General features: G+C 34.2%; 3 protein-coding genes and 1 pseudogene across 3 annotated transcripts; 2 read left to right on the forward strand and 2 right to left on the reverse strand.

Moving 5' to 3' along the window:
* Window positions 1-6,785: 6,785 nt before the first annotated feature.
* Window positions 6,786-8,378, reverse strand: LOC113740652 (cysteine-rich receptor-like protein kinase 19). Its single transcript, XM_072046421.1, has 5 exons — window positions 8,257-8,378; window positions 7,933-8,143; window positions 7,474-7,711; window positions 7,218-7,368; window positions 6,786-7,094 (listed from the first exon to the last, which is right to left on the reverse strand). Exons 1-5 carry the CDS (start codon window positions 8,320-8,322, stop codon window positions 6,786-6,788), a joined length of 975 nt encoding a protein of 324 aa, XP_071902522.1. The 5' UTR covers window positions 8,323-8,378.
* A 12-nt stretch (window positions 8,379-8,390) lies between these two features.
* On the reverse strand, window positions 8,391-10,108 carry LOC113740662 (receptor-like serine/threonine-protein kinase SD1-8). Its single transcript, XM_072046422.1, has 2 exons — window positions 8,962-10,108; window positions 8,391-8,449 (listed from the first exon to the last, which is right to left on the reverse strand). Exons 1-2 carry the CDS (start codon window positions 10,106-10,108, stop codon window positions 8,391-8,393), a joined length of 1,206 nt encoding a protein of 401 aa, XP_071902523.1.
* Window positions 10,109-13,821: 3,713 nt separating this feature from the next.
* Window positions 13,822-15,560, forward strand: LOC113740663 (xyloglucan endotransglucosylase protein 6-like). Its single transcript, XM_027268203.2, has 4 exons — window positions 13,822-13,978; window positions 14,071-14,171; window positions 14,388-14,581; window positions 15,137-15,560. Exons 1-4 carry the CDS (start codon window positions 13,822-13,824, stop codon window positions 15,534-15,536), a joined length of 852 nt encoding a protein of 283 aa, XP_027124004.2. The 3' UTR covers window positions 15,537-15,560.
* A 4,097-nt stretch (window positions 15,561-19,657) lies between these two features.
* LOC113740664 (xyloglucan endotransglucosylase/hydrolase protein 9-like) lies at window positions 19,658-21,230 on the forward strand (annotated as a pseudogene).
* The last annotated feature ends 1,178 nt before the right edge of the window (window positions 21,231-22,408 follow it).

Below are 22,408 nucleotides of genomic sequence, written 5' to 3' on the forward strand. Positions count from 1 at the left end.
TCTTTTGGGGCAAGCTTCGACTTCTACATGCATATGTTCCATCAAATCTTATGAGAAGAAATACTTTTATGGAATCAAATATTTAAACAGGACAGGATAAACAAAAAAGAAAAAGGAACCATTTGGAGTGTACCTTTCACCAAAACAAAGCTTTCGCGGACGAAAAGTTTCTGTTTATCTGAAAAAATAAGATTTCCTTTCTTTCTCGTAGCTATTTTGCAGCCCAGCGCAACACCATTGTTATCGTATGTTGTATTAGAGTAGGCATAGCACGAGCAGTTTTTTCTGCATATCGACTTACAATAATGAAGGGCATTGTCATTATTCCATATTTCATCCCACGCGTCCAAGTCACCCATTATTTCCTTAAATCCATCACCAGCGCCACAAGGATTCGTACACCCCATGGTCTGATTTTTCCAGGTCTTGCCATCAATCATGTCACAAACTGCCAATGCTTGAGAATCAGTAAAGTCCCCACTACTAACATGAATTTGCCCAGTTGCAGCAAGGATGAATAGGGCATAGGGATCAGTGCTACTGTTCCATGTGAAATATGTCTCGTTCCAATCTGAAACGTAGTAAAAATTCAATCCAAAATCATCTGAGATATCAAGAAAGCTGAAATTCTGGCCATTCCATATCCCACTCCGCCAATAAACCACTCCATCTTGCATAATAACAATTTCCTTTGTATTGTTCGGATTAATTCCTAATGTAGAAGCAGGATCCCCAAATGTTGGCCTTGAAGTTAGAAGGATTGTGCTTGATCCAAAAACCCCAAGTTTCATGCCTTGAAGCCATTTATTGGTAGGATAATCGAAACTTTGCCATACAGTATTACCTCCAGGAGCTCTCAAAACCAGGTTTCCATTATCGAGTAAAGTAGCAGTCGTGTTGCTAATGAAAACAGGCTGTTGAGAGTTTGCAACAATCAGCTGATTGTGAGAAATGTCATACACAACTAGCTTTCCATCAGGATTCATGGTTACATATGCGGGCTCAGTTCTGGCAGGAATCAGGTAGTTGTCGTTAGCCCAGGCGTCGATGGTTTGACGCATAGACACATACAGAACCGTCAAGTACCATGCCCAGCTAAGCGGATGAGTGATGGTGAGCTGAAAACGCTGGTTGGAAGACTCCAAGAAGTCTCCATAATATACAACTAGGGACTCATTAACGCCTAGCGTATCTCTAGCTTGAGAAACACAAAACAGGGAGAAATAATAAGCAAAAATGCAGTACAAGATTGCCAAATACTGATTGCCCATTCTTGATAACGTCTGTAAAGACTAGTATATGTTTTTTCTTTCTTTTTTGCCTTGTGAAGCTGCAGAATTGAATCTTGTCGGTGATCATATAAGAATGAAGCTCATTTGGGAAAAATATACTTCTGCAGCCCAGGTGCTTTTCGCTATTACTTCACTGTACTGCAATTTGGGAAAGAGCCCCGAAAGAGAACTTAAATAGTTAAACTAGTAAAAAGTTGGATAAGCATTAGATTTAATGTACACATCTGACGACCAATAGTTTCAGAAGGAAGCCAACGGAGATGAGTCTATTTCTAATTTGGCAAGGCAACTTCGTGTTTCTTATAAATTCTCCTGGTCATAATTGGGTACCAGCTAAAAAAAGAGTAAAAGAGTATGTATATATCAGCCCCGGTTATATTCAGTATTTAAATAAGGACAATACTAGCATTTCAATTATCATGATTGATTTCCCTTACATTTTCACTTTACTTAAAAACTGAGGAGAGTATTGTAGATATTTTGAAATATTAGAGGAGTCATGTGATAATAAACGGAACAACAAAAACGTACATACTAAATTAATAATTTAACCTATAAAATTTTTGCTTGCTTCATACTTTTTAATGACTTTAATTGCACCCTAAACTGGACCCTTTGTACACTAAAGTTACCAATTGTTAACTCTTGACATCTTATAATTTCATTTAAAACACACTAAGTCTGCAGTTATCATAATCTTTAAATCACCCTAATAGCTAAGCTGTTGATAAAAGTTGAAGCAAAAAATGTAAGGGAAAAATTGGGAAGCAGATACGTTTAAGTTCGTATTCTGTTTTTCAATTACGTGTAATGCTATTTATTTTGGATTTGAGGAAACTTTGAAATTTATAAGAATGTGAAATGGGGATTATTTTGAATATTTCAATAAACTGAATTAAGATGCTCAATTTGAAATACTAGAAGGAACTTACTGCTTGAAGTGTTTTTAATTTATGAAATTTAAAAAATAGAAACATTGAATACTAGCTGAAAAAGTAAAAATAATAATAATAAGAAGAACATTGAATGCTAGCTGAAAAGGTAACAAGAGCTTATAGACACACACATAAATGTATGTATCTACAGGACACGGGGCTCGAACAGTCATCAGAAAAATCATTTAGATCGGTTTTGTGCAAAATGCATAAGATGTAATTTTGTATGCAAACGGTGTAACTCATTTTCAATAACATGTAACTATAGAACAAAATTTTGTGGATCCCACACATAGTGTGAAAAACGATGTATAAGATGCAATCTGGATCTTACATTTTTTTTTTGACAAATCATTGCCATCAACCTTCCAGAACGGTTACTTTCTGCAACTGTTCCTACCCCTCCTCTGTATGTACATACGTCAATACGTATATAAAGTATTGAAACTTACGTTATTGAACTAGAATTAGTCTTCCTACCACTTGAAGTGTAGAAACATTTTTTTTTTGTTTAAAGTGTAGAGATATATTTTTGGGGTCTAAATGCATGTAATTTGTATGGAAAAGATAGTAGAAATTTTAAAATTGTTATGTGCATATACTGGAATCTACTTTTTTAAACAAATCGAACAATCCTTTAATACGTACAAATTGAGGCGATTATGTGGTAACAACTTTGGTTTTAGTTGTCATGATTGCACCAAAAATACTCTCCATATAAGCATGAAGTTTCCTACATTGTACTTTTATATGAACAACGTATTATTGACTCTATTCTATTTTTATTTTTTCCTTTTAGGTTAATAAAGTCCGATGCTCGAAAAGTAAACAAGTCAAGTCAACAAACTTATTCTATTAAATATGAGGAAAACCCGTCAAGAGATAAATAATAAATTTTGACTGAGAGACAGCTAGCCTTGCTCAGCTGCCTCCCAGATTCTATTATTTTGGTTCGTTGAACTCAAAAGCTCAAACAATTACTGGATTACAAAAATACTCCCTGCCGACAAGAAAGTAAGCAAAAGTTCTTGTAATTTGGATTATTCCACATCTCTCATACTTTAATCTCCTTCTTATCATAATCTAAACCGCTTAAATACATTATTAAAATTCATAATCATGTAGCCCATACCCATGTGTCTCTTTCTAAAGTTTTACTATGTTTATTATGTTGAATATGATCGTACGGATGGTAGGCAGATTATAATTAATTAGGAATCATTAATTACTAAAATATAGCAAATTGTTGTTACCCTCTATCGTATGAAGGAAACCATCAAGTCACTCCTGTCCTTCCAAAGAATTGTTGATTCACGAGAGGGGATGCATTGTCAAAAGGAAACCTGGAATTTTCTTTTTTTGGCAATTAATTAAGCTATTTGTCGTAGAAATGAATGGATACAATGCAGGACTGACTCTTAGGTCAATTTTCATGTAAGCCTGGTCAACAGTTCAAAATAAAATGTATCAGTGATAGTCTGACAGATATACATGGAAAGAAGAACCAACAAATAAAACGTGGAAAAGGATGGAAATTTGGAGGGGGGAGGGAGAAATTTTATTATTTTATGTCGTTTGTGGCGCTTCCTGTTTTTGACAAGTCGATTTCTTTGTGAATGGTGATTAACGCTAGAACTTAAAAAGCAGTTTCACAGATTAGGATTTTGGGAGCCACTTCTGCACCCAAAATGGAGCCACTCGGAGAAGGTAATGGTTCATAGCCAACTTTATGTACACGCATTAGAAACACACTATTGAGTTCAAATTTAAGATCAAAGTTTAAATCAGTTTCGATTAAACGACTAATCTGGTTAATTAATGACCTAATTACTATTTCATGATCATGAGAATTCTTGAAGTTAAGCTCTCAAAATGCACAATGTGTTAGGCCTAGGGGTGATACTAAACCGAATAGCTTGACTCGAGCTTGCAAACTACTCGGTCAATAGCTCGGTTCGAGCTCATTTTGACAGAGCTCAAACTGCTCAATAAAAGCAGCAAGCCAAGCTCGAGTTTCAATATTTTACACTCAAAGGCTCGACGAGACTAATTGATTTTTTTATAATATATATTTTAATTTTTTTATATTTATTATTGTGAAATATCAATAATATCCTTTATTTAAAATTATATGTAAAATATTAATTTTTATTATATGAATTTGATTAGGCTTGATTGAGTTCGAATAGGCTCGATTGAACTTGATTTGATTTAATAAAATTTAATGAAACTCGAGTTCGAGCTCGAACTCAAATAACATAAATTGAAGTCGAGTTCGAACTCAAGCTCGACTTCTAAAAGTTTGACGAACTCAAGTTCAATCTCGAACTTAGTTATTTTACCTTAAGTCGAGCTCGAGTAGTCGATTCGGCTCGAATACACCCTTTGTTAGGCCCTCGAAAGGTATTGGGTCGAGCACTTCATAAGCCTGAATTTTTAACCTGCATTAGATCACTATTGAATTCGTCAATAAAATAGCTGTGATTTTTTTTTTTCATGAGACTTAGTTCATTAGCATGATCCACGATGACTTAATTTATAACAAAAACAACCAATTCTAAAGTTATTAGTATATATTTTGTATTATATGGCATTATTAGATTTTTCGTACCTGTCACACCAATCCCTGAAAGTAGAAAAATGACAAATAGAGAAAACCAGAATGGAAACAAAAAGAAAAAGAATTATGCACTGGTTAATTCCATTTGTATCTTCTTGCTCCTATGACGTAAATATCCATATCATCTTATAAGCACTGGAGTCTAAGTTTTTCTTCTTCTTCTTCTTCATTTTCATTCTTTTATGGTGATCATGTAAAGCAAAATAACTTCTTTTCTCAATTGTAACACAGAATTCTACCAGATATCGAGTTGATGAAGCCCCCATCAAAGTTCTTGAAAATGAAGAAGAAATTGTTGTGCCATTCCAAAGCAATCCCCCCTTTGTTGCAACATTCGGATCAGTTGTGGCTGATGCATCTGGGATTAGTGATCCTGTAGCTAAATGTGGAAAGCCAGGGAAATTATGTTGGATACCAGTATGGGGGCTCTAGAGGGCAAATTACACTTTCCCCCCTGCGATGTAGCTAATTTTCACATAACCCCCTATAGTTTTAAAAATTATATATAATCCTCTTATAATTGGGATTAAAGTGTCAAAGTGACAGAAATGATCATCTATAATGAAACCTATAAAAATGTCGAAATTACCCTTATTTAAGAACTAAAATGGCTGAAATGACTAAAATATATAAACATAATATGCATGACACTTTAACCCTGTATGATTTTGTATTTTACCATATAACCACCTTATAGTTTAGTATTTTACCATGTAACCCCCTTATAATTTTCAATATATATACATTACCCCCTGTAGTTAATAAATAATTTTTAAAATTATACAGGGTTATTTTTGATATTTTAGTTGACTCCGTTATGGATTATAAATTTCGTCATTTTGACATTTTAATCCATACCATAAGGGGGGTTATGCATAGATTTTGAAATCATAGAAGAGTTATGTAATAAAATACTAAACCTAAAGTGTAATTTACCTGGCTCCATATGGTAGAATGCGAAAGGGTAAATTACACTTTACCCCCTGTGATTTAGTATTTTTCTACATAACTCTTCTATGGTTTTAAAAACTATACATAACCCCCTCGTAGTTTGGATTAAAGTGTCAAAGTGACGGAAATGGTTATTCGTAACGGAACTTTTAAAAATATCGAAATTACCCTTATAAATACATGACACACTAACTCCGTATGATTTTATATTTTACCATATAACCCCTTTATGGTTTAATACTTTATCATATAATCTCTTTATGATTTTTAAAATATACACATAACCCCCTTGATTAATAAATAATTTTTAACTTTACAAAGGGTATTTTTGAAATTTTAGGTGATTTCGTTACGAATGATTATTTTCATCACTTTGATATTTTAATTCAAATCATGAGGGGGTTATGTATAGCTTTTGAAATCATAGGGAGATTATATAAAAAAAAAATTAAACTACAGAGGGTAAAGTGTAATTTGCCCAATGCGAAATCATAGCCGGTAAATATTAAATTCATGCTATTCACTTGAATCCTTTATTCTACAAGTGAAACCTTGGAATCAATTATGCCCGTCAAAGTGCGGTTAATCACGCGGAGTTATATGGTCAAAAAGGGATTTGGAAAATGATCCTCTTTTAGACGTTAATTGTGTCTTTTCGAGACTAAAGTGATGCAATGCATGTGTAGCTTTCTCTTGTGTATACCTGCGTGCCAAAGCTTTTAAATTTCTTTAAACAATATGTAAAAGCAACATAGACTGATAACCAAAAGTGAATCCACAAAAATGTTTACAAAGGAAATAAGAGAGAAACCTCTTCCAAGAAGTACCAAGCATAGAGACAAAAGGACTCGTAAAAATTTTGCCTTAAAAAAAATGAGAAGATATTACAGAAGATATATACCGCTGGGGAAAAAAACAAAAATAAAAATAAAAATCCAGTAGTGCAGAAACAATACAAATGGCTTTATATTTAGCTTGAAAAAAATGTCATCGAGCCTCCAAATCCGAAATTGTTACTGTATTGTTGGAGCAAGGTTCTGCATTCCGAACCAAATTGTCATTGTTCCGGCCGCCGGTAGCAGCAGAAAAAGCCGGTCGATATGGAACACGAAGACTGACTAGTGTTCCATTTAGCATGGAAATAACGTCAGACATGGTTGGTCTGTCGGCTGCATTTTCTTCACCACACAACAGCCCAACTTGAACATATCTTGAAATTTCATGCATGGCAATTGTCTCACCAAAACTAGGATCTGCAATGTCCGAAACCCTTCCTTCTTTCCATAAATCCCACACCTGATCAAATGTTTAGGAGCAAGAAAATGTCAGTGATCACAATCATTCTTCAGAAAATGTATGGAACTAAAAACTGAGAAATTGTATGTAACTGTCTGTATATGTGTCAAGATATATACTCACATGTCCTACTAAGTTTAAATGATCATCGGTGTCATTGAAAGTTGTGTTCTTCTTTCCGCTTATGATCTCCAACATCATGACTCCGAAGCTGTAAACATCAGACTTCTCAGAGATGATGCCATTCATGGCATATTCAGGAGACATGTAGCCACTGTTTCATTGCCGCACTAACTAAGTTTAATCTCCATACATTCTGATATTATCATAATTAGGGAAGATGGAATTTAGCAAGCAGGAAGATTGAATTGGTACTCACTAGGTCCCAACGACTCTCAATGTATTTGCACGTGATTCATCATCTCCAAAAATTCTTGCTGTCCCAAAATCAGAAATCTTGGGATTCAGGTCATTATCCAACAAAACATTGCTTGTTTTGAGATCTCTGTGGATGATTTTTAATCTGGAATACTTGTGGAGGTACAACAGCCCTTGAGCTATCCCTTCAATAATACTGGAACGCCTTCTCCAATCTAGTACTGCCCGTTTTGTAGTATCTGTGAAAAAAAAATGCACAAACACACACAAAATAGTGGGTAAATGATTATCATTAAACAAGCCATAGACAAGAAAATATGATATATATCGTGTCTTTTTTTTTATAACTAAGTTTGTAAATAGACAAGAGAAAAGAAAATTGATGAAATTGATTTGAAGTCGGTACAACTCTCCAAGCACATGTTGGGCAAAAAAAAAAAAAAACGATAGTTAAACTCACCAAAAATAAATGAATCCAAGCTACCATTGGGCAAGTACTCATAAACTAGTATCCGGTCCTCCCCATGAATGCAGTATCCCAAAAGTTTTACAAGGTTTCGATGTTGCAGCTTAGAGATCACTGTCACTTCATTCTTGAATTGCTCAATTCCATGGCCGGACATTATTTTCAATCTTTTCACCGCAATCTCTTGCCCAGTAGACAACTTTCCCTGGACCACAAAACTTGTTATTTAAAGCCAGTTTAAAGTCTTGAGATAATGCAATTGCAAAAAGAAATTAGAATGCTAGGTCCTTAAGAGTCTAGAGATGATAGCATCGTTACCTTGTACACTGGACCAAATCCTCCTTGACCAAGTTTGTTTTCATCAGAAAAATTATTTGTTGCCATTTCTATGCTGGTAAACTCGAAAACAGATGATTCATCATCCCTTTTTTCATGAAGCTGCTGGAACTTCTCTAAACCTGACAGATCAAGCAACAATAGCTCAAGCAACAGTAAACCTGCTCGAACTTCCCTAAAAAACTCATGATTGACAGTCAGTTAACATTAATCTACCTTCATGGCGACGAATTTTGCTTTGTCGATTACAACATAGGTAAAGTAACGTAAGAGTCCCCAAAAATGTTACTAGAGCACCACCAATAGATAACTTCACTTTCCAGGTCTCTGACTTCTTTTTTCGGCATGGAGCAAGCTCAGGTGATGGGATAGATGGAAGACCTAGCTTGGTTGTAGCCAAACAACATGCACAGGAAAAAATGAAAGATACTGCAGCTTGATATCATAGCTAAAAGAAATTAAAAGTTCCTTAATGTACAAGTTTTCTATGCGCTTTTTTTTCTCTCTTTTTTTTTAATTTCAAAAGTGGAAATCATCATCATTCAAGTTCATCAGTTTCGGTGTTTTCCAATTTGTGCTCACCATATCTAGATGAATTCGGATTAATCACTTCAACCAACTAATATTAGGAGTTGAACAAGCACTTGAACAAAGACACAAGTTAAAACAGAAACAGTTTGCGTGTACCTTTCTCCAAAACAAAGCTTTCGCGGGCAAAAATTGTTTGTTTATTTGAAGAAATAAGTTTTCCATGTCGTCTGATAGCCATTTTACAGCCCATAGCAACACCGTCCTGATCGTATGCAGTATTAGAATAAGCATAGCACGAACAGTTTCTTCTGCATCTCAACTTACAAAAGCGAAGAGCATTGTCATTATAGGACACTTCATCCCACGCAACCAAGTCACCCATTATTTCCTTAAATCCATCACCGACGCCACAAGAATTCGTACACCCTTTGGGCTGATCTTTCGTGGTCCTGTAAGTGATTACATCACAAACTGCCAATACCTGTGCATTGGTAAAATCCCCACTACTAACTGTAATATTCCCACTTTCGCTAAAAATTAGTAAGGCAAAGGGATCAGTACTACTATTCCACGTGAAATAGGTCTCATTTGGAGTGGATACATAGTAAAAATTGAAACCAAAACTATCCGATATATCAAGAAAGCTGAGCTTTTGGCCATCCCATGTCCCACTTCTCCAATAAACCACTCCATCTTGCGTAATAGTAATCTCCCTGGTATTATTCAAATCGACGCCTAATGTAGAAGAAGGTTGGTTATAGCTTGGTGATGAAGTTAGAAATCTTGTACCTGATTGCAAAATCCCAAGTTTCATTCCTTGAAGCCACTTATTACTCGGATGGTCAAAGCTTTGCCAGACAGTATTCCCTCCAGGTGCTCTCAAAACCAGGTTCCCGTTGTCAAGTAAAATTGCAGTAGTGTTGCTAATCATAATAGGCTGTTCAGAATTCACAACGATTACAGGACTGTGAGAAGTGTCATATACAACCAGCCTTCCATCTGCATTCATGGTTAAAAATGCAGGCTCTTTGCTGGCTGGAGTCTGGTAGCTGTCGCTGGCCCAGACGTCAATTGATCGAAGCATGGACATGTATTGGATCACCAGGAACCATAACCAGCTATAGGGATGAGTGATGGTGAGCCGAAAACGCTGGTTGGAAGACTCCAATAAGTCTCCATGGTATACAAGTACGGATTCGTTAACTCCAAGTGTATCTTTACCTTGAGAAACACAGAACAGGGAGAAATAAAAAGCAAAAATGCAAGAAAGAATTGCCAAATATTGCCTGCAAGATCTGCCCATTCTTGGTATCTTCGGTAAACGCTAGAATATGTTTTTCTTGCGCTGTCTTGCTAATGCTGATATAAGGATGAATGTCCTTTCATTTCTCAAAATAAAAAATTGCCTGATTGGGGGATACTATGAAGTGGGAAAGGCTGACTACAAGGAAACTGACGAAAAGTGGAAAAATTATACTTGGGCTGCCACTGCCCCATGTGCTTTTGCTAAACTAGTCAATTAATTGGAATTCTCCACATTGCAACACGGGAAAGATCCTCAGCATGGTTCAAAGTCGCGGTCGCGGTCGCGGCTTGGACCGTTTCACATCGGTCTCGGCATATTGGTCGTGGCCTCGGCGAGACGTGAATTTTTAAAATATTTAATATTCTAAAAATTGTAAAAAATATGATAAATAAAAATAATTAAAAATTAATAAAAATAATAAAAATTCAAGTTGACTCGAAGTGACTCGGCCGTTTTAACCCTTCACGGTGACGTCTCAGCCTATCACGTATCTCGGAAACGTTTCGTCGCGATCTAGCCCGAGATGTCTCGGTCTCAACCGAGTCTTCGAACCATGATCCTCAGTGAAGGACTTGAATTACTAAATCCTCAGTATGATAAAATTACAATTAACCCACAATGATAGTAACAATAATACATACATAAAACAACTAATCCAGAAACATTAACCAGCTGATGTCGAACAAATTTTCAAGTCTTATTGGACCTCACAAGACCTTTCGATGGCAAGCTAAGGTTGGAAGAAACTTGAACGTGCAACAAATTTTTAAAAAATATTATTAATCTTTAGCTCGAGAAGAACTTTTGAGTTTATAAGACAGTGTCTGAATCGTCTTTAAGAGGCTATAGCTCCGTAATCTACCTGGTTAAATTTATTGAACCCATTTTTTAGGCCAAAATTCCTTCATTTTGGTTACTTTTGGACCACTTTTAGTTATTCCTTTAGACTAACGATCCAAAGATTATTGACTTTGACGACAATAGGATGACTATAATAGCATAATTACATTAAAAAAAGAAAAGAGTGTACTAAGCAATCCATTGATTGAGACTTCGTTTGTCCGATAGCTGCCAAATTCTTACGTTGGAGAAAAACAATTTGTTAAATAGAAACTATAGGGCGAAAAAGTGGCTTTTTCTCGGTGGGAAACTGCTTCCATACATCGTATGTCCCAATCGACCCGATTACCGGGGGAAAAAAAAAAGCCGAATAGAGAGAAAATTTGCTGAATCACGAAAAAAGAAAAAAAAAATTCTGATTCCACAAATATAGAGACGTGTTATTGAGAATATTACATTGGTTTCGATTTCTTTTTTTTTTTCCCTTTTCTTGTTTACTTTTATGCTTCTTCTTGTTAATTTCTAGTTCATTCCAATGTAGTCAAACAAATCAGACGTCATCAAACATTTCTTCTTCCTTTCGTTTTGCAAATGATACCACTATTCTCAAACCAATCAAATGTCATCAAACATCATGCACCAATTTGAGTAGTAACTATGGCTATGGCTGTAAATTAAATGAGATCGATCTTAACACACAGTTTTGACTCGATTTCAGTTTAATTTGTAACTAACTCGAGTTCGAATTCAAAACGAATTAACACTCCACTAATGGAGTGCCAAAGCCAATCCCAAATATACAATCATAGAAAGGAGCCACGGATAATTGGCTGGAGGTTTATCTCCGTTCTTAGCCCTTTCTCACTCATGAAAAGTCTCTTAAGAAATCTTGTCTCACTTAGCAAGATGAGGATATTCCTTTGGACTAATGGTTCGCAAAGTGTGTGTAGTGGGATTTGAGCAGAGCCAAAGAAGAACCAACCTCTTTAGGAGATTGGTACCCACGCAGAAGACAAGCCCATCATCCTAAATTTCAACAAATTTTTTCCCCTTAACAAAACTGTCCCTCTTCAGTTTAAAGCTTTTTTTTTTTTTTGTGGGAGTATGCCTTTGATTGACAGAATTCTGGGCACCTTTCTTCCTAGAATTCCGGGCACCTTTGATTGATAGAATTCTGAGCACCTTTCTTCCTTTCTGATGATGTATTTGGAATTCTGAAGGACACACTATTATTGCCTTCCTGGGAAATATTGAAAAATTAAGTTGCCCCACAGATAAAAGGAATTGTATTTGGAATCAGTACATCAAGTCAGTTCTGTCTTTCCTAAGAATTGTTAGCTAAAAGGCGTCATATGGTCAAAAACAGATAATTAATTGTGTCTTCTAGAGTGTAATAGTGCTAATTTCTTTCTTCTTTTTTTTATCCCTTCCTTTTCTATTCGCTTATCTTTCTGCGAAATCTTTTAATATTTTTATTTTTAAAAAAAATGTAAGAGTAGCCTAAATGACAAAAAATGAATGAAAAGAATACCAGCAACAAAAAAATGTGGAAAATGGGGGGAAAATGTGGAAAAGGAAAGTTGGGAGGGAGAAAATATAAAGAAGAAAGAACCTGAGAAGATGTTACTACATGGAGGGATATTTTTAGAGGGGAAAAGTTCAAAATAAAATTGACTCAAATGAAAGATGAACAAATTTCCATCAAGTGTATCCATTTAATAATTATCATTTTCACCCTAAAACTAAATACTGGAGCAATTTCTTTTCCATCTCAGCAGATTAATTGTATTTTTTTTTTCTTTTGTGAGTTTATAGCAACAGTAGATAATATTCAATCATCAATAAATGAATGTAGAAACAAAGGACCGGGTATAACATAACATGTTGAAGTTCAAGTGCTGAAATTGCAGCTACGTCATTAATTCTCAATTTTTTTTAACTACAAAAGGAATTTTTTTTCCTCTTTTTATTGGAACCAAGACTCAAAATATGGCACATGATTTTCAAACTGCTCTGAAAAAGGTAAGAAAAAGAACTGCATGACATTTTATATGAAATATATAACAGCAAAGTTTTAATAAATACCACAGCAAAACAGAGAAAAAGGAATAAATTCTTTGCTATTCTATTCTCTTAACTTGATTATTCAATTTTTTGTTATCAAGATGTTAGAATGCCAGCGAACAGAAATTTCGCTTTTTCTTTAGACCTTTTGGGTTTATATCGCTGTAAAGAATGGTTTATTCTTTCCTCCATAGGACCAAAAAAATAAAAAGAAATGGTTATTAAAACTTTTAGAGCCACTGGAGAAAGCCATTGTTTCGTAAAAATTGCAAAGACTAAAGGTAAATCCAAAAATTTTTACAATATATGATAAAAGTTCTCCAGTTTATATATATAATACATTCAGGGGTGGTTATCTTTCATAGTCTTATAGATGATCATAAACCGAAAAGAACAAATTCTAAAAAAAAAAAAAAAAATGGTCTATTTTATATATGTGGTTAATACATCCAGTCTGTATTAGATTCTCTTATACCTGTAACCAAATCCCCTCTCTAATGGGGCCTTTAATTCCCTAACCAAAGTCCCTGAAAATAGAAAATGACAAATAGAGAGAAACAGAAAGGAAGCAAAAGGAATGGGGATTATGCAGTTGTTGCAGTTCCAACTTGCCCCAAGTGACTGTTCAGTGCTAACAAAATTGTACAGATTAAGGCTTATACTAATTTCCATTTGGATCTTCCTGCTCCCACTTTCTGAAACTCCATGTCATCTTAGCTGCCCCGGTGCCCAGTTTTAGGTCTATAAAAACTGGCCTCAAACTTTGTTAGCACTTGTAATTTTTCAAGAAAATGCAGAATTTCACAATGTTAAGAATATTTCTCTTGAGTTTTAGCTACCTAGCTATGTTCCTAAATGTTATGGCTTCTGCCTATTTTAGTGAACTCTTCGAGCCCATATGGGCACCTGACCACATTACCACTCAAGAAGACCATGTCATATTAAACCTTGACAGCGCAACAGGTAGATCATTCTTCACTACTGTCTTCCATTTTTGTGTTTTAGTTTTTTTTTCCATGCTATTTTTTGACATGAAAGAGGGTTTGGTCTCACAGGTTGTGGTTTTATGTCCAAGAACAAATATCTAATTGGGAAAATCAGTGCACAAATCAAACTAGTTCAAGGTGATTCAGCTGGAACAGTCACAGCCTATTATGTAAGTATATTAATTTGGCATTATTTCGTTAACCTAAAAAGCTTCTATATTTAGTATTGCCTGTGTTAGAAAAATTTTCATTTTAATCATGGCTTCAATCTTAAATGGTAATTTTCAGCTATAGATTGTGTAATTAGTCAATGTGCTCTTTATTTAACTGAGAAATGGCTAAAGTTATCAATCACTGAGTATTCAGTTGATTTCAAATGCATGCAGTTGACAGCAGACGGGCCTAATCACGACGAGTTAGATTTTGAATTTCTGGGCAATGTTTCAGGAGAACCTTATCTTGTACAAACAAATGTATTCGTGAATGGGACTGGAGACAGAGAGCAAAGGCATAGTCTATGGTTTGATCCCACCACTGACTTCCACAACTATACCTTCTTCTGGAATCACCATTTTATAATGTAATAGTACCACTTTTTTGAGTATTTTTTTTCCCTAAATTTTGCACCATACTTTCTTGGATCGATACTTAATTAAGTGGAGAGAAATCTACCAGGCTGAAATACATACACAGAAACACATATGAGTTTATATACTGTTTGCTGATGGAACTAGGTTTATAGTTGGAAAGTGAGGGTTTAAAAGGAAGTAGCACATGGTTAGGACGCTACTTAATTATTATCTTTACTACACAATTTTGTGCTGGTAAAATCTAATTCAAAAGATTACATCATTGATAAAAAAAATTTCCTTTTACATGACAGTTTTGCATTCTGCAATTTCTAAATTCCAGTACCCTTTATATAATATGTACACTGGATTAAGAGTCAAGCTAATGCATGGTCTCGGCTAAGATGTTTAACTTTGCAAAATGTGATAAAATATTCACATTCGCCAAACTTTGTCTGAGATACAAGTTTAATTTCTTCCTAACAAAACCATGATTTTATTAATTAATGGTAACCATGTAAAGCTAAAACTTTTTTTTTCTCAATTGCAATGGCAAATTTTACCAGATTTCAAGTTGATCAAGTCCCAATAAGAGTGTTTGAAAAGAAAGAAGAAATGGGTGCGCAATTTCCAAAAACTCAAGCAATGGGAATCCATGGATCATTGTGGAACGGAGATGATTGGGCTACACAAGGAGGAAGAGTGAAGACCAATTGGAGCCATTCTCCCTTTGTTGTAACATTTGGATCATTTGAGGTTGATGCATGTGCAGTATCATCTGGGATTGATGATGCAGTAGCTAAATGTGTCAAGCCTGGGAAATTTTGGTGGGATAAATCTTCCAATAAAAAGTTAGACAAGAATCAAAGACGTCAACTGAAAATGGTTCAAGACAAGTACTTGGTCTATGATTATTGTAAAGATACAGCTCGATTTACTCAAATGCCAAGAGAATGCCAGAACTAGTTAAACAAGTTACATTCTAAGAAAATTCTGTAAAGGTAAATTAAAACAGCAATTGTAATTGCCAAGTCTGCTAAGAATTGATCAGCAAGCGCCAAGGAAATGAGCTGGTGTCAAATGTTCTGCTTCCTTTCTTTTACAGGCAGGCCTTAGTGAAAGCTGCTGGACATCTATCTGATTATTTAAAAAAAAAAAAAAAAAAAAAAAGCAAAGAAGAGAACAAAAAAGCAAAGAAATAGGCTGAAAATTGACCTAGTTGCTCTTGAATTTATAAATGAATATCATTTTAGAAGTGCTATTAAGTTAAGCTGTCAAATGCATCGGTATGAGGCCATCCAAAGTTGCTCAATGAGGATAAAATATGAGTAGCTTTTTAAGGCCCAAAAATGTGTATCTATTAATGTATTTACTCTCCTCTTTATTGAGAACTTTTGATGCACTTTTGATCTTATGATCTACAATTCAATGAATACTTTTTCTCAATGAAGACTTTAACTTTATCCTTTTTATGTGTCTTGTAATATAAGAATTCATAATAAAGTGGAATTCTACCTCTTTTTATGAAAACCCCCAAGAAAAGAAGGGGAAAAGTTATTGGATGTATTCATCCCTATAACTGAAATGCCCAAAAGACAAAATGACAAATAGAGAAAACAGAATGAAAAAAATAAATAAAGGGGGATTAGTTGGGTGCAGCTGCAACTCCAAGCCATCACTGCTAAATTATTTTTACTAACTAAATGGCTTCATAGTTTCCAATTTCGAAAACTCCTTATCATCTTACCAATGGCACCCACTGATTGAAATGTAATGTATCATTTGTGCAATGTGCATTGATTGGTTTGTTGGGCATCTCCCTTCCCCTTTCATTGATAGGAGGGACAAATTAATTTCTTATTAAAAGAAACGGGGGACAAATTTCGTGTACAAAAAAATTAGTAGAGGAAATTTGAATAAGACAAACCCCAACCAAAAAGATAATTAAAAAAGAAAAAAGAAAAAAGAGCTGCTGATGAGACTTGAGAGATTACAGAAGCCCATAGAAGGCTTTTCTTGGAAATCCAAAAGAAGTTTTGAACTTTATGCAGCGTCTTCTAATTCACAAAGCAATAATTCGATGACGGTTCAGCCTGGAAAAGATGAGAGTTTTAGGGATGAAGATGAGTTTTTAGTGGTGAAATTATACCATTTTGTGTTTATTGAAGACCCCTAAAGAGGAAGGGTGCATCTGATAAATAGGGGTGAAAATGAGTTTAAACAAGTTGAGCATTCTAGTGTTTTAATTTTTAAACATGTTTGATTATTTTGACAAGTTTGAAATTGTATTCAAACTTAGTTTATTTATTTCTGGAGTTGAGTTCGAACGAGATTTTATTGAACAGTACTCAAGTTAAGCTTGAGTAATTTGAACTTTTACGTATAAACTTTACAAATATACTAATCCAACTGAGTTCGACTCGATTTTAAAAGTTTATCAAACACAAATTATTGTTCAGCTTTGATTTGATTAGTTGCGAAACAAACTCGAACGAACTCTTAGCGAGCCAAATTCAATTTGGGTATTAAGTAGTTTGATTCATCTTTCAACCATATTGATAAAACTGAAAGCTGAAAGTTGAAAGCTGAAATCTAAAATCTGATATTTAAATCTATTAAATTATTAAATTGTTAAATATAGAAGCCTTAACATTTGAGCATGTTTTATATCAAGTGATAAGTGGATAGTTTATCACTTATTTTTTGAAATAATTTTGCCTAGACAATTCAGAATTAATTAATGAAGATGTTCTATTTTTTGTTATAAAATATGTATAAATATATTAAGATCTAAACCCATTAAATGCAAGCGTTAAATTCAGTTATCAATCACGGACTTTGAGTGTCTAAACACCAATCCTTCATGCATGTTTTTGCTTGCCAACCATCTTTTCCGTAGTTTGCATACTTCATATTTGTCTTTGCCTTTTATTTGTTTATACAAGACTAATCATATCCATGCAAAAATTTATTTCAAAAGCATAAAGGTAGTAAGAAGTATATAGAATATCCTCAGTTTCTTAATACTTTCCTCCTGTTCGATCATAATGCAGTCCTTATACAAGACAAGGATCCATAATTTATGGTATGAAATCTCTTTTCAAAGATTTCCACTACTTATTATATTCAACATCACCTAAAGGTGGGCTTCCAATTGAATCAAGAATCAGCACACAATAATGCTCTGCAAATTACTTTATTCCAGTAATCAAGTCGGTTCTGTCCTTCCATGGACTTGCTAACTACAAGGGTTCATATGGCCAAAAGCGGTTCATTGATTATGTTCCCTGGAGACTGATCGGTACAATATACTATATAGTTTCTATCTTTCTTGTGGGTCTATTTTTATGTGAAGTCTTGTAATCTTTTCTACATTAAATGAAAGAGTAAAATGGACTTACGTAAAGAAAACCAGCAAAAAATGTGGAAAAGGAAAATTGAGAGGGAGAAAATACAAAGAAGAATGAATGTGACTACATGGTGATATAGCATTAGCTATTTTCATAGTTGATCATAATTAATGTTATCAAACTACATGATATATATATATATATATATATATATATATAAAACTTTACATTCTAAGTTAACTAACATTAATTATCTCAACATGCTCTACGATATATTAAATATTCATTTCCATTTAGCCTCTTAAATTTCTTTAAAATTGCTGAAATAAATTGATCTTCTACACAGTCGTCTTTTTATCCCTCTTGAATTTCTTTGAGATCATTGGAATAAATTGAGTCTGTATATAGTCGGCTTTTGTGACTCTCTCTTGTATGGACTATAGAGTACTCCTTTTTTTTTTTTTTTGTTTATTGCCTTTTGAGATAATTGCACAATTACTTACTCATTTAATTTCAATTTAAAAAAATTGTAAAAATCTTTGAGAAAATTATATGATCTTGATCCAGTCATGAATCGGTCTTGTAATTGGGGTAACCAATTCTTTGCAGCACAGAGGAATGAATCCTTCTCGGTTTTCTTTATGGCTTTTTTTTTTTTTCCGGATTTTGCGTGATTTCTTAGTCCCTTAGGATATTGAATTAATTATTGCAATTCTATTTTCCAGCCGGTGCACAATCGCAGCAAGCACATGGTTGTAGTTGAACGGCCGACCGGCGTTCTTGATTTTCCGACCACGGCTGCTGTAAATTTTGTTCAGAATTGTGTCTCTTATTTAACTTACTGTTCCTTTGTACCTTCCTTTTGGTATATTAAATCAACGATCAAAAATAGAAATTTCTATATTATTATTACAGTATTTTAGTCAAATTAAGATTTCAGTCATGAATCAGTATTTTATTAAAAAAATTATTATGATGGTAAGACTTATTTACTAAGCCATCGAGTCTATAAATACATGAAATCTTATTATGTGTGATTAATGATATATTACTAATATTATTGGTAGAAGAGTAAAGGATTACGAGTCTAGTTATTATATGTGGTGTGATTAATGATATATTATTAATATTTATTTCTCTTCCTTCCACGCAGACACACACACATATATATATATATATTTATTTATTTATTTATGTGTGTAAATGACCTTACCATGGGTAGAATTTTTTGGATTCTAGACCGTCAATTGTATCATAGTCGAACTGTGAAAGTTTTTTTTTTTTTTGAAGATCCTCTAAAACATTAGACTGCATTTCTTTTGAACTTAATCTAGAAGAAGATAGCTGGCCATCAATTCTTGGTTGGAAGTTGAGCTAGCACTTAAATCCTCATGATTTGCGTCATTGATGTTATTTGACTGACTAATCTTCCTTAATCTTCATAGATAAAAAATAATTAAAAAAAAAAGTAACAAATCAAACAAGGTGTGAGGTGTCTAGTTCATGCATATATATTGTTCATCCATGTCTCTATTAAATTATTCCCCATGCCTGTTCTCTAGTGGGGCCTTAATTACTTCCCTAACCAAAATCCCTCAGATCCTAGGCTAAAACTCCATTCAATTTTTTGGCCTATAAAAACTGGCCTCAAACTTTGCTAGCATTTGTCATTTTCCAAGAAAGTGCAAAAATTTCACAATGTCAAAAGTATTTCTCTTCAGTTTTAGCTGCTTATTTATGCTCCTCAATGTTGTGGCCTCTGCAAAATTTAGTGAACTCTTCGACATTATATGGGCACCTGACCACATTACCACTCAAGGAGACGGTGTCGTATTAACTCTTGACAAAGAATCTGGTACTCTGCAGATCATTCTTCACCACTCTTTTCTAACTTTTGTGGCTAATCTGGTAATGTGTAGTTTTTTCCATGCAATTATTTCACTTGGGAGAGCTTGGTATCGTAGGTTGTGGTTTCATGTCCAAGAACAAATATCTGTTTGGGAAAATGAGTGCACAAATCAAACTAGTTCAAGGTGATTCAGCCGGAACTGTCACAGCCTTCTACGTAAGTACATTAATTTGTCAATCATATTCATTAGCATTTCTGACTATGGTAGTTATTGATAAGCATGCAAAAAAGCTTCTATATATGGTATTGCTTTCATACCACCAATTTCTCTTTTTACAGTGGCTTGCATCCACGTCCGTTAGTGTATATACTGCGTATATAAGATTAATCTTTTTTTTAATATATCATGATTTTCGGATAAACATTATTGTGTAAGATAAATTTTCGTACTGTTTCTTCTTAGTATTGCAGTCAAATTTTCTTTTATCTGCAGACAATGAATGAATTGTTCGTGATTAACTATTGAATTGATTGAAAATTCATGCAGTTGTCATCAGATGGGTCAGATCATGACGAGTTAGACTTTGAATTTCTAGGCAATGTTTCAGGAGAACCTTACCTTGTACAAACAAATGTAATCTTGAATGGCATTGGAGACAGAGAGCAAAGGCATGGTCTATGGTTTGATCCCACCACCGACTTTCACAACTATTCCTTCCTCTGGAATCACCGTTTTATAATGTAATTATCATACTATTTTGAAACCCTTTTTTTTTTCTTCTTCCATTTTGCAACCCTACTTTCTTTGCTTTGGATTGTGATTTTTCGCTAAAAAAAAATTTATGTTTCCGTAAACACATTTTTCAACCACATTTTTATCTCACATATATCAAATTGGTACAGCACATTTTTTTTTTACAAAAACTCTTAAAAATAGCAATCCAAACAGATACGTTGTAAAACCATGGTTGGATTAATTTGGTTGATTAGTAAAAATGACTAATTTAACAATTGTGATAATGTAAAGCAAATTTTCCCAATTGTAATGCCAAAATTTACTAGATTTCAAGTTGATGAAGTCCCTCTAAGGGTGTTTGAAAAGAAAGAAGAAATTGGCATACCATTTCCAACATTTCGACCAATGGAAGTCCACGGATCATTGTGAATGGTGAAGATTGGGCTACACAAGGGGGAAGAGTGAAGACCAATTGGAGCCATGCTCCATTTGTTGGAACATTTGGATCATTTGAGATTGATGGATGTGCTATACCATCTAGGACAGATTTTCCAACAGCTAAATGTAGCAAGCCAGGGCAATTTTGGTGGGATAGATCTGGCAATAAAAAGCTGGACAAGGATCAAAGACGTCAACTGAACATTGTTCAAGAAAAGTATTTGATCTATGATTATTGTAAAGATACAGCTCGATTCACTCAATTGCCAAAAGAATGCCAGAACTAGTTTCAATAAGTTACATCAAAGAAAATTCTGTAAAGGTAAAATAAAACAGCTCTTGTATTTGCGAGGTCTGCCAAGAAGCTGTGTGTGTATGTGTGCTTAATTTTTTTTTAAAAAAATCGAACTTTTGATGTGCTTACATTTTTTATCTGTGGCTTTTGATGTAACAATTCATTCATAATAAAGTGGGATTCTACGCCTTTTTGTGAAATTATCCCCATGAATGAAGGCAAAAAAATTATTGGGTATATTTATTCCTATAACCGAATTCCCAAAAGAGAAAAAGACTGATAGAGGAAACAAATTGGGAAGCTCAAATAAGGGAGTAGTTGGGCAGGGCTGCAACTCCAAATCATGGTCACTGCTAAGTTGCTTTTCAACTTTCCACAACTCTTGTCATCTTAGTGGGTTTTTTTGCCTAATTTTTCTTTTATAAGTTTTTTAATAATTTTAAAAACAGTAACTTCAAAAAAAATTTCAAAATTTTTAAATTACACATTTCAAAATATTCAAAAACACAAAAAAAAAAAAAAATTCTCTTCTTTCTTTTCTTGTTCTTCCTCCCCCCACCACCATCCCTACCGCCACCATCTCTTCCGACGCCAGCGCCAACACCGGCACCAACAAAGAGAAGCTTTTATTTTCCCCTCCTCCTTCCCTCTCTTGCCCCCTCTGTCCCCCTCCTCCAATCGCGTGACTAGATCACGGGCCACAATCTAGTTGCATGACCGGGAGAGAGGGAGGGTCGCGGGGGAGGGAGGGAAGAGGGAAAAGAGAAAGAAAGAGAGAAGAAAGCAAAAAATAATTTAAAAAAAATTGCAGTGGTTGCCGTCACCGATCGCCTGCCGGGGGCGAGTGGTGATGTGAGGGAGAAGAAGAGGAGAGGAAAGAAAAGGAAAAAGAAAAAAAAAGTTTTACATTTTAAAAATTTTTCTACAATTTTTACAATAAATTATAGTAAAGTTTTAAATAAACATCCGAAAAACTCATTTGCTATTATTTAGAATAATTCTTTCCATAATTATATTCATATTGTAATATATGTGAGAAAAATAAAAAATATAACTATGATGTAAGTAAAATAATATTTGAAAAAATTTGTATTTTGTATCTACATTGAATTTTAAGTTTGATTGGAATTTGGTTGAATTGATATACTATTTAAAATTTATATATAAAAA

The sequence above is a fragment of the Coffea arabica genome, chromosome 4e (assembly GCF_036785885.1).
Source record: "Coffea arabica cultivar ET-39 chromosome 4e, Coffea Arabica ET-39 HiFi, whole genome shotgun sequence".
NCBI classification, from domain to species: domain Eukaryota; kingdom Viridiplantae; phylum Streptophyta; class Magnoliopsida; order Gentianales; family Rubiaceae; genus Coffea; species Coffea arabica.

Excerpts from the sequence above, each read along its gene's own strand:
- LOC113740652 (XM_072046421.1), bottom strand. The coding sequence starts at position 8,322 with ATGGCAACAAATAATTTTTCTGATGAAAACAAACTTGGTCAAGGAGGA. Across the intron at positions 8,144-8,256 it reads GATTTGGTCCAGTGTACAAG|GGAAAGTTGTCTACTGGGCA; the intron begins GTAACGATGCTA and ends TTTGTGGTCCAG. Across the intron at positions 7,369-7,473 it reads TTGAGAGTCGTTGGGACCTA|TGGCTACATGTCTCCTGAAT; the intron begins GTGAGTACCAAT and ends GCAATGAAACAG.
- LOC113740662 (XM_072046422.1), bottom strand. The coding sequence starts at position 10,108 with ATGGGCAGATCTTGCAGGCAATATTTGGCAATTCTTTCTTGCATTTTT. Across the intron at positions 8,450-8,961 it reads AAGCTTTGTTTTGGAGAAAG|GGAAGTTCGAGCAGGTTTAC; the intron begins GTACACGCAAAC and ends TGAGTTTTTTAG.
- LOC113740663 (XM_027268203.2), top strand. The coding sequence starts at position 13,822 with ATGTTAAGAATATTTCTCTTGAGTTTTAGCTACCTAGCTATGTTCCTA. Across the intron at positions 13,979-14,070 it reads AAACCTTGACAGCGCAACAG|GTTGTGGTTTTATGTCCAAG; the intron begins GTAGATCATTCT and ends TTGGTCTCACAG. Across the intron at positions 14,172-14,387 it reads GAACAGTCACAGCCTATTAT|TTGACAGCAGACGGGCCTAA; the intron begins GTAAGTATATTA and ends AAATGCATGCAG.